Raw genomic sequence first — 12,188 nt, forward strand, 5'->3', positions numbered from 1 at the left:
TAGGTTTAATCTCTTAATTCAAGTAGATTCGTCATTTCTTTCTTTAAAATGATTATTCTTTTTCCAGTGTTGTACATAATATATGACCTAATTGGGTGTATTGACCGTATTTCTACCTTTTTTCTCCCATTTAACTCTTATAATGTTAAAAGTACTCTCTGATTTGTGTGTTAATGCTTCTCAAAATCATCTTGCGGGCCAGAGGTTCTGTGCTGAAGGGCCGGATTTGGCCCTCGAGCCTGACGTTGCCTACCCTTGCTGTAGGCCTGTGTTATCCTCGGTGAATAGTATTTGTATTTTGATGGGATTCAATCATTTATTTTATAATGATTCATTAATTTTTCATGACTTATAATGATTGATGTATTTTTATTTTTTTGGAATATGTTTAATATGTTTGTGTTTATGCCACAGTAGTGCAGGCAGGCAGACATTGGGCCGTCGTAGTTTTTCAAGTGTCATATTGCACATAATATTATAGAAATACTTAGTGCAGGGAGAGACGGGCAGCCATCAGGGTAAGACTCAGCGTGCTGTATTAGAATTGTAATTGAATAGGGAATAAGCCTACATTTCTGGTCTGATTTATCTAATTGTTTATTGTCTTCCTTTCCAATAAACAAGCACGCCAACAATTTGTAGGCTAATATATACATACATTTTACCAAATAAACTCAAATCAGTTCATATCATGTCACTGTTTTTTAATTTAAACAATAGTGACTGACAACTGACTACTTTCTAAATGTTTACAGTATGTACCCTATTTACTTTACAGTCTTTTTACTTTATTTATCCTGGGTTCTGCTTTTGTACGAAACATAGGATATAGATTAAAGGCTTTAGTTCACGACACGAGTGTTGTTTGAAATGTGTACTTTAACTTTGTGTGTTAATTTCTACAGTTTGTGCCTTTAAGTGGATAAAGGCAGTCTGACTTATTCCGGTCACATAGGGAGAGGGAATGTGGTGGGGCGGTCTGAAAGAACAAGTGGAACTGAAAGTGGGCCAGAGTTCTTTGTGACCTCTGCTTTATTTCCTTCTTGTCACCAGAGTTGAGGATGGAGATTTTCAGAGCATTGTTTTTCCTCCTAAATCTTTCTTTTGGTAAGAATTTGCTTACATTTTTAATATAATTTTTCTTTCTTAAAAAACTTGATGAACAAAGAGTTTTCTATTTGGGTCAATAGAGAAGCAAGCTGTGGCACAGTTCTAGTTGGTTCTTTTAAAGATATATGCACGTACAGTTTACTTTATTTACCACTGCTTCACCAAAATGATGTTACTTAAGGTGAACTGGCTTCAAAAAGATTCTAAATTTTAAAAATGTTGTTTGATTTAGAACTGTGAATAAGTGCTTTTAAAGAGGTCATATAACCGAGCCTTTTTAAAGAAGTTCAATATATACTGACTCAAATTGACTCAAATTGTTCTTCGTCTTTTCTTTTTTACAGCTTGTGGTTTAAGATGCTACACATGCACCTTAACCGAGCCAAGATCCTGCACAGACACCAAGTCTTGTCCTGTTATTTTCAACCGATGCTTCTCTTTAAGAGCAGAAGGTGAGCTCCACTCTCTTGTTTTTGTTTGCTAGTTTCTGAAGAAATGGTAAGACTGGCTGATCCATCTTTTGCAGGGTATGACATGGTTACAAAGGGATGCCAGACCAGTGTTGCATGTATTAGTGCCATAGAATGCTGTGAAGGAGATCTCTGCAACAGTGCCATAAATTCCAAGGGGCCAAGCTTCCTTGTGTTCTTACTCTCAGCATGTGCCATGTCATTCTTCATTTAAGATTCCATTAAAATATACCAACTTGTTTATTAGTGCATGGGTGACCTTTCAATTATTTTATACAGATGAAAACAAATTATAAGTACATTTTATAATTGTTCTGCAATGTCTCAACTGCAAGGTGTTTTATTCAAAGCCTCCTCTTATCAGTTGAGGGAAAAATAAATAATTTCTTGTCACGTCACATGTGGTGTAATAAGGGGGTATTTCTTAAATGAACTTAAGAAAATTAAATTAATCAAGAAAAACATTTTACGCCACCTCACAGAGGATGAATAAAGATGCTAAAGATCTTTGGTGAAAAATTAATTGAAAAAAATAAAAATATTTAGGCAAAATCATCTGTTTTATATTCTTCACATGAACTCTTATGTGACTTTTTACTTCTTCTTTTACCAACATGCTCTGTTGAGCAAGAGGCAATGAGTATTTTAAGAGGACGTGTCAGACATTTTCCATTTACATCAGCATTTGATCACCTCCTGTTTGACCTGACTGTCATGCTGATGATGCTCATCAAAGTTTTGTTTATCTTTTTGGTCTTGCCTACAGGTGAGTTTTAAATGCATATTATTTATATTACATAATTGCATAATTAACATGGTCTACTTAACTTTACCATAGTGTGGATAAATGGATAGAATTCATTTATTCTGCCCGATCCCATCAGATCTTGGAAGCTCAGCAGCGAAGGACCTGGTCAGTACTTCGATGGGAGACCATTTGGGAAACATCAGGAAGCCTGGGTGAATGTAGTGCGAGTCACTGGTTGGTGGTGGTTGGTGGAGCCGATGGCGCAGATTGACAGCCTCACTACCGTCAGTCTACCACTGGGGCAGTTGTGGCTACATATAGCATACCATCACCGAGTTTGGTGTGAATGAATAATGCATGAAATTGTAAAGCGACTTTGAGCATCAGGAAAAGCGCTAGACTAATGCATTATTTTTATTATATTATATTATATTGTTTCATGTTTGTAAAATGGGAGTCCCATGTACATTTCCATAGCTAACTCCTACCATATTTATAATTTACTGTATTTGAGAAGGTAACTGTACTACAGTTACAGTATTCTACTTTTTGCACCATGCATTACTGTTCTGTCTAGAATCAAGCTAGCATCAGAGAAAACGTTAAAGTGCTTTACATGTAATTTTTTTCCACCCGCTGTGGGTGGAAAAAAATTACATGTAAAGCACTGAAGCCCTGAAGTGCTTCTCATGGCCACCTGCTGAATCGGGATTATGCACAAGGACTATTGAGTGTAACCCCCAACTGTTTGACCTAGTAACAATGGTAGAGGTGAGCAGGAGGATGACACTGGGGCCAGTCTATGTGAAGCCATTGCACGAATCTCCATTGCAGCAGGAGATGACAACAATAAGAAGTCCCACATCAAGTCACAGCTCAAGTGACACAGTACATTGGGCAGGGAAACGTGCCTTCAACCTCAGAGAAGCAACTGTGAATTATCTGAGATTTGAATCACCAAATGAAAGAGACCTGTTCAAGTCTACTTAAATAGTCAAGTTCAGAATGTTTGAAAAACACTCATCTACACACATGTAGTGTAAATAAACTATTGGTTACCAGATTTTATTTTTATTGGATGGTTTAAAGGATTTTAACCACAACCTTTAATTTATTTTGTCATGCTTTTCTTTTGTCACAAGCAAGAAAGCTGTAATTATTTTTGCATAGCAACTCATGATGTAGAAATTACAGGTGATGGATGGAATATCATTTTACTTCAGAAGCATTGCTTCTCCAAAGTTGTGATGCACTCATTGTTGGAGACAAACGATTATATTTATCAAATTAACACAAATTTACAACCAATAAACATAATTTTGAAGAGGATTCTTACATTGAAACTTTATCATGTGCATTTCATACCAGGGTTATACTAAAGCCAAAGCCAGGTTACTGTTTCACAGCATACATTTACAATTATTTTTATTTGGCACCTTCACCGTGGCATACAATATTGCATTCTTAGTCATGAAAAAGGCAGGATTGGATGGCACATAATATGGCATCTTCAGTTATACAAAATAGGCGTAAAGTGTCAAGAACATACAATAATTGTGACTTCTTGTTCCCTTTTTAAAAGAGTGAATAGTAATTAATAAACACTAATGTCAGTGCAGTTTCATTTAAAGCCTAAATTCCTAAATTTAATGAAGGTTCTTGAACACTGTCACCATAAAATTGTAGGCACACCCGTCATATGGCTTCACTTGCAACGAATAGCAGACCATTCAAGTCACCTAATATCACACAAGACATACATAAGGCTGTGTTAGCTAAAGGCTACTTCATACAGTAGAATATTCATTGGACGGAAGAATGACGACTGCAACATTCTGAGTTGTTGTGAAAGGCACAAGGAAAAAATAAGCCTTTTACTTGCTAATGGAAAAAAAAGATTTTTGCTTTGATCCATGTGAATCTACCCATGTTGTCAATATAATAATCACCTTTAACGTTCTCCGTTTCTTTCCGTTTACATGTGCAAAAATTGTGAGCAGGTTTTACAGCATTTGTTTTAGGCCGAATATCTTCAGTGGACCCATGTAAAGTATGCCACCTCATCCAGGTCCACAGGGTAGTCTGTGAGGTACATGGGGCCTTTATCAAAATGTTCGCCCTTGTAGCTTCTCCACCTTCCAGCTGGCAGGTAGATGTCTCTTTCCTGTTTTCCAGGCTCCAGCACTGGAGCTACCATTAAATCATCTCCAATCAGAAACTGGGAGTCAATCTTGAAGGCAGCCTCGTCGTCATTGGCGATCCACCACAGCGGCCTTATAATAGGGTCCCCCGTGTCAAGAACCTCCCCTGCCAGTTCCAGCACCCTTGGAGCCACCAGTGTCTCATGGAGCTGCGTGAATTTCTGTGCTATTTCCACTACCTGCAAGCACAATTTGCACGAGGTCATTCTTACAAAGTTGCAGTATGTACAGTGTCAATAAAGTACACAAAAAATGTATTGGTCGATTAAGATAGCAAAAAAAAAACAACATATTTAACTTGTAATTTCCTTATTTATAAGACAGTTCATAAAAATCAATTGAAAAGACTATGACAAATTAAATGTGCTGGTGCCATTTAAAAATCTATTATGAAGATGCATTTTTTATAGTCTCACCTCTTTGTCATATTCCCAGGGTGGAATTGAAAATTGCATTGCAGGCATGAAAGCAGACAATTCCAACCATCTTATGTATAGTTCTCTGTCAGGGAGACCGCTATTACCACTGACACCTGAAAAAAAGACTTTGATTAGATAAGAAACTCAGTTCAATAACAATCTATATTTTGCATATAAAGTTTGCTTGGGATAAATACGCCATGGGGGAAATAATATAACCTTAATATGGGTTGGGCTGTGTACACATAAAATGTATGCTTTCAAGTATGAAACATGAAACAAATAAGATTAATTGACAAATAATATTTTCAATACCTTCAGTGCGGTTTGGATAGGCATTCCCTCCGATCATATCAGGCAACACAAACTGGTATCCAAGGATGCCGATGGTTAAAACTGTTGGAATGATGGACTTAAGTCCCAACTCGTAGCCCCACACCGAATCTCTGTCAATGATTCTGAAGAAGCAGGAGATGTTCTGACTTTGGTACCCCACTCGCAGCTCAGCACGCTCACTGAAAGGTATAGCCATCTCTGTGTAGCGGCGGGTAAAGGTCGAAGGGTCGGACAGCGGGACCAGGGTGCTAAACTGGCGTGGAAGATAGCTTGTTTCACCAGCATCAAACTTAAATGAGGCAATTTCATAACGATCTTTAAGCAAACGAAGATGTGAGGAGTACCACTCACGGGTTTCTATGTTAGTAAAGTCCAAAATGCCTCCAATACCATTCCACCATCGGACCAGGGCAGGAAGTTCTCCTCCAGGCTCCCGTACAAAAAACCCTTTCTCCACAGCAGTGCCAAAATTTATAGAATCATAATTTATAAAAGGGTGGGTCCACAGTGACACCTGAAACCCAGCCTCTCTGAGAGTGTCGAACATACCAGTGGCATTTGGAAACTTTTGTGGGTCAAAGTCAAACTCGCCATAATCAGCAGTGTAACGATCATCAAGCTCAAGATGTGAACACGCAAAGCCGTACTTCGTGATGTCAGAGGCGAACTGAAGGAGTTTGTCCTGTGTGATGGCGGATTTGTGAAGAGCCCAAGTGGACCACACTGGGTGCTTGAATACTTCAGTAGATGGGACCTTTATTGGTTTTGGAAAATACCTACGTACCTGTGGGGAGTGTACACAGTTAATTACATTTAAATCACAAAACTTCAATTCAGCCAAATCTCGACAAAGTACAAATATATGAAAAGACATATTTTCAAACTGTATTGTGGCACAACTACCAGTACTGTATATACTTAACATAAATGCAAAAACAAATAATAGTATCTACGATTATTGATACCTCACCATTAATTTATGAATCGATGCGACATCTGATCCCACACAAACTCTGTAGCTGAGTTCAGGAAAAGCTGGGTGGCCCTCCCCTGGTCTGAATGGAGAATCAAAGTAACGCGCCTGAAACCTCAGGGTTCTGTCTTCCTCTGACCATCCCAAATGAAACGGCACAGAGTCGTTGATCTTGATGGCCGTTGCATTTGATGAAAGCCAGTAACGTTCCAAAATCCCTCCGAAAGAATTTCTCTTGGAGTAAACATCGCTCGTGATGAAGGGATGTGGTTCCTCCTCACCGTGGATCTTTATGGGCCAGTGTTGCGTTGCCAGCTCTGCCCCTCCATACCAATGAGAGGCATTACAGCCCATAGCATGTTCAACAAAGGCTTTATCTTCTAGCTCCTCCCAGCGTACGCGGTAGCACATCACTGTATCTTTGGGTCGAACTGTCTGTACAAAAAAGTTGAGCTTACCAGAGTTTGAACGAGTGCATTTCAGAATATTTTTGTCTTTTGAGCATGAATCCAAATCCAGGATGCCAGACCTGAAATGTTTTGGACAAATAAAAAATAAGTTTAGTTTTAAATAGTTTTCTTATCATTCATAATCCGACAGCATTAAGCTACTTATGACATGACTAAATAGCTATGCCGTTCCAAGGTCTTTATTGCTTTCAATTTCCAATTATTTATTCACACATAGTGGACAGACAATTCAAGAGTGGATGGATGAATTTAACTTTTACAGTGACTTTAACCTAAGCTTTAATAAGTGTCATTAGGGCAAAGCTGTCACTTTGTATTTTGGAAAGTAAAATCTCACATACCTAAATGCCATAGTGAAAATGACAGCTCCCGCCTGATTACGGATAATGAAGCCATCTTTATTCAGATCCAACAGCTCAGTCTTCAGCAGCTGAGCTTTGCGAAGAGACGCTGAGTAATAACACCAGGCGACCACAGCAGCCAGCACCAGCACACAGCCCAGCATCCCCGCCATGACCATTGGTCGCCCATCATAACCACGTTTCTTCTTCAGTGGCGAACCACCATCTAACTGTGGTTCCCCAGGTGCCACTGGGACGATCTGATACATGCTGAGCTGTAAGCACTTCACGTTTGCAGATTTACAAGGAATGTGCGTGCCATAAAATTATGGGATCTTGTGTAGAGAAGACTTCATTATTCCAGATCTAAAGGGAAATGGCAGATTAAATACAATATTAATAAAGGTCAACACATTATTTGAACAATAAATAACATAAAACCAGTGTTAATTTTGTCAACAAAAATATTTAGTCTTAATTTTAGTCAAAGTGATATTTGATGATGATTTTTGATGACTAAAATTGGACTAAAACTAAATTAAAAGTTTTTCATGACACTAAAACTATGACTAAAATGTCGAGATATTTATAATAAGATGAAATATAAATGAAAAGGAGACACTAAAATCATCCACACTTCTAATGACAGTCCGAAAGAGCCTCAGATCATGCAAATTCTCTGCCAAAGGAGCAGCTCTGTGCTTTGTTTATGTGGGAGACGCTCCATGAAGCAGAGGACCTGGAATAAATATGATTATAATGAATATTATAAATGCAAAGTCGACTAAATTTGTCATCAATTTAGTCGACTAAATTTACTTGCAATTTTAGTCTAGACTAAAACTAGACTAAAATTGAAGATATTTTGTTGACTAAATCTCGACCAAAATTGAATTACATTTTCGTCAAAAGACAAAGACTAACACTAAATTAAAATATGTTGTCAAAATTAACACTGCATAAAACAGTGTGTAAGACTGTGTGCTGGGCTTAAATCCTGCTGCTTTACTGTCCACTAGCACCGTGTCCGTGTGCACCACGTACGGAGACTGCAAAAGGTATAATATAGTTAATAGCAGACAGCCAGAGTTTGTAACCACACCAACCTTGATAATAACACAGGCAATAATACCATAAAAACAGGCTATCATAGAGTACACATATTATAATAGTCCTCTTTCAGAACTTGCGTAAAGAACCTGGATGACACAATCTACGCTGTGCAATCTTATATTAACATTAGTTATATTATCTGCCAATTTAACAACACTTTAACCAGGCAAAAACATAAAGAGTTATTTTTAATAGTGGCTATTGGCCATTATTACAGCTTTACTAATACATCATTATCAGAGCAACACATAAGGGCAGGCACTTTTTATGTGCTCAACTACATCCTAAAGTGACTTAACTACAGCTTGACTTACATGTAGCTGCCTGCTCTGTCTGTGACAGTCTGCGACAGGGGGATTGTTGTCGTTTCGCTACCCACTCCAACCAGTCTAGCTGGTTCTCCTGACTATTATGCGTCACATTGTTGCTGTTATACATACATACTAGTTCAGTAGTACATTTAAGAGAATGTAATAGATAGTATTTCAGAAGTCCTACCTTCCCCTGCACCTGACTTTGCGGGTCCAGCTCCAGCTCGATCCAGTAGTTGAGCTCTGAGCACTGAAGTCCACTGCGCAGAATCTGCACAAAGTTTCAAAGTCCCGTCTTTCACAATAAAAGCCCGAAAAGGTTTGGTCTTTGTACAAGCTTTCATTCTTCAACAAACTTCTGAAGAAGAAAAAATGCACTAGATCAACGTCTTTTTTATTTATTATTATTATTTTTCATAAATTAGCGTCAGAAAAATTAGCAGGTAAAATATGATGTTTTTATATTGGTCAGGCTGGGCGGGCTGGGTGCAAGGGTGGGTGTAAAGTCAAGGCAAACCACATGTGGCAAATCAAGTAACGAACACTGTTTCCATAGTGACTTGTAGCTACTGTTTAATTAACTTTAACTGCTACCAGCAAACTTCTTTTCCACCACCAGGCGACAGCAAAGGGCTTCACTAATGCTTGTGACGCTGTTGTTTGTTGTGTTCGTAGTGCCTGAAGTGAGGCCCTGTCTTCAGTGTGAGCGCCGTGTTAAAGTGATGTTTGAGGATTTTGTCCTCTCTGAACCTGATGTGCTCAAACAGATTGAGCTCCAAAAAATTGTTGACCATGCTCTAGTGACCTACAGAGAGACAAGTGAGAGTCGCATGGGGGTCATAGGTAAGATAACTGTAATAAGTCATTTATTACATAATAGGTCATTATAGCCCAATTAGATTCAGCAAGTGTACACGTAGACCTCGATAATTGCATTTAACTAGTTACAGTAGTACAGTAGGCCAGGGGTAGGCAAGTTTGTGTTATGGAGGGCTGATTTTCTTCATATCCACAATTGTAGCTCAAAGTAAAGCACATTTTTTTTCTACAAATATAAGTTTTGCACATAATATATGGCCTTATGTGGTGTTTTGTGAATGTGTAAATATTGACAGTATTTTTCACATTTTCGAGTCCTTTTCACCCATTTGGTCTCTGATTTATGAATTCATGTTTCTTCAAAATTGTCTTGGGGGACAAAGGTTTTATGCTGGAGGGCCGAATTTGACCCCCGGGCCTGACGTTTCCTACCTCTGCAGCAGGCCTATAGTGTTATGTCTTGTTAATTTGTGCATTGCTTGATTTTCAGACCTTACCACTCTCTACAGAGCTCGAACAGAGTACCAGAGTGAATTTGACAGGTTCTTGACAATGACCACTGGTAAGATAGTTGCTCTCTGGTTGTTCTTTGAATATTCACCAGAGGCTATACATATTGTGTTGATTGAAGGATCAACAACTGAGGCCATTCAAATTATGGAAAAAGGACGGGAAATATTAGAGAATCATTTGGACACCTTTATCCCTAATGGTAAAGATTAGAGCTCATTGAAAACAACAATGCATTATTTTAAATTAATTTATTGTCTCCTTTCACAGGACTTTGCCCGAACCAATGTGGTGAATTTGCAGCATTTAATTTATGCTTTCACATCTTTCTATTTGTCTCGTTCCCTCAGTCACATTTAAATCTGTGTTTTTTTCAGGGCGCCTGATTCGAAGGGTTATGGATTGCACTTCCTGCCTGAACAGGGCATACACTTGCCCATCTCCCACTGGCCAACAGGACTGTGGAGGTACGTATTGTTCTAACATATTCACATATCTGCAAATGTGTGGGTGGTGGAGTGGTACATGAGTGGCCACATTAGAAAAATGTGCTCTTTACATTGCTGCTGGTTTCCCATGTGCCCATCTAACAAAACCCTTGGAAAAGTAATTTTATCAAGAATGTAGCAGCGATCTGTATTTCCTAGAGTACCCAGTGCATGCAGAGGAGGGAGATCAGGCAGTGCTGAACTGTTTTCTCCCATGGCATCGCTTTATGTTAGGAAAACCAGAGTACCACTACTCTTGGGCTCCAGGCGTGCCATCAAGTAAAAAGGTGACTAACAATGAAAAGCATGCAAAATTCTTATTTCACATTTTAAACTAACAATACATTGTATTTACAGCTGGAAAAGAGCGACTTCAAAGTGTTAGTAGTGACTGAGGATTCGTCTGTGGTTTTAAATCAGCTGCATGTGGAAGAGAGTGGAACTTATCAGTGTTTATTCCAAAACCGAACAGGAACAGTGTTTTACAAAGTCACTTTCTTACTTTCAGGTAAAGGGTTTTTTGTTTTTTTGTTTTTTTTTAAGGAAAGATTTTTGAATAATATTTCATCTTTCAGGGGGAATTTTAATTTTAGGGCATTTTTTACCTAAAACCTATTTACTTTCATATACATACAACAGTGGAGTTTGGTTTTCATTAGACGAGTATAAATTTCACAATAAATAAAGATAATGCAGTCAATAATACATTTAATATCTTTAGAACTGCTTATCCTAATTTCACATCTATGCATTAATAATTAGAATTTTTAATCTCTTTTTAACTTTTGTTTTTTAGTCTCTTGGGACCTACAGAGTCAAGTGATCCACACATTTATAGGGCTAAAATTAAAAACATGTGCTATTAAAATCCAGTTCATTATGGCTTCCTGCATTATGTCAAGCTGTGTTCCTGTTTTTTAATGATTCCCTTCCGTAGTCACTGCTTTGCCAACACAAAGTCCCCGACCTGTGCTCACTCTCCCACCGCTTCAGTACGGAAGCACATCTCTGAAGTGGAGGGAGGCTCTGGTGCCAGTCGTAGCTGTTGTGATGGCTTGCTGTCTGGCAACAAGTTTAGGCCTTGCTGTTCTTCACAGGTAAGTGAGAGTGGGTGAGGGGGCACACGGAAAAGATGTTTTTCAATCACAGCAGCTTGAAATAATGTTAAAAAATGTCTACACCTCTTTATATCTTTAGAGAAATGTGGAAGAGACGTAAAGTGAAAACAATGCGAGATGAAAATCTACAGCACAACATGTAAAATATATGATTGTAAATAAATATGATGTCAAGTGAATCTCTATGGTCTGTGTGTGTGGGGGTGCCAAGTTGTTTTGTTAGACTTGGCATATGCCCTGCATAAAATCTTCTGAAATGTAGAAGAGGTTAGCTTAATACAGTTTTAAGTTAAATGTGAAAAGGGTAAGTAAACAATGAAATACACACAGTATCTCCTGAATGATATTGTATTCCCACATGTAAGTGTGAGGAATGACAGATAATCAAAATTTTGGATTACAGTGGTCACAACGATACGTGGGAGACAATCATAGATTAGACCTGCAGCTGCGCCTCATAGTGGGACACCAGGGTCTGCTTCTCCCCTGCCATCGCTTTTATTGGTGAGGTTTTATATTCACAATTGGTTCTTCTAATTTGATTTTTTTCCTACTCAAAGAAATCATTTATTAACAGGCCCCGCTGGACACATCCACAACTGTTCAAGTCAGTTACTTATTTTTTTTCTTACATAGAAATAATTTTGAAAATTCGTATTGACCTACAATAAAAAGGAAAAGTTAATTCTGGTTTCATGTCAGGCACTGAGGGAAAAAATGCATGTGTGTCTTTTTATATAGTGTATATAAACATCTGGTTT

General features: G+C 38.2%; 2 protein-coding genes across 2 annotated transcripts; one reads left to right on the top strand and one right to left on the bottom strand.

Annotated features, from left to right (window-relative positions):
* Window positions 1-3,505: 3,505 nt before the first annotated feature.
* LOC306980102 (myogenesis-regulating glycosidase-like) lies at window positions 3,506-8,753 on the bottom strand. Its single transcript, XM_079579342.1, has 6 exons — window positions 8,680-8,753; window positions 7,069-7,434; window positions 6,255-6,786; window positions 5,264-6,068; window positions 4,946-5,061; window positions 3,506-4,708 (listed from the first exon to the last, which is right to left on the bottom strand). The coding sequence occupies exons 2-6, from the start codon at window positions 7,335-7,337 to the stop codon at window positions 4,361-4,363; spliced, it is 2,070 nt and encodes a 689-aa protein (XP_079435468.1). The 5' UTR covers window positions 7,338-7,434; window positions 8,680-8,753; the 3' UTR covers window positions 3,506-4,360.
* Window positions 8,754-9,122: 369 nt separating this feature from the next.
* On the top strand, window positions 9,123-11,716 carry izumo1 (izumo sperm-oocyte fusion 1). The gene is made up of 9 exons (XM_079573023.1): window positions 9,123-9,335; window positions 9,802-9,873; window positions 9,943-10,023; window positions 10,092-10,112; window positions 10,199-10,288; window positions 10,469-10,596; window positions 10,676-10,817; window positions 11,247-11,406; window positions 11,507-11,716. Exons 1-9 carry the CDS (start codon window positions 9,134-9,136, stop codon window positions 11,568-11,570), a joined length of 960 nt encoding a protein of 319 aa, XP_079429149.1. The 5' UTR covers window positions 9,123-9,133; the 3' UTR covers window positions 11,571-11,716.
* The last annotated feature ends 472 nt before the right edge of the window (window positions 11,717-12,188 follow it).

Source organism: Gobius niger, assembly GCF_951799975.1.
Source record: "Gobius niger genome assembly, chromosome: 1".
Taxonomy (NCBI): domain Eukaryota; kingdom Metazoa; phylum Chordata; class Actinopteri; order Gobiiformes; family Gobiidae; genus Gobius; species Gobius niger.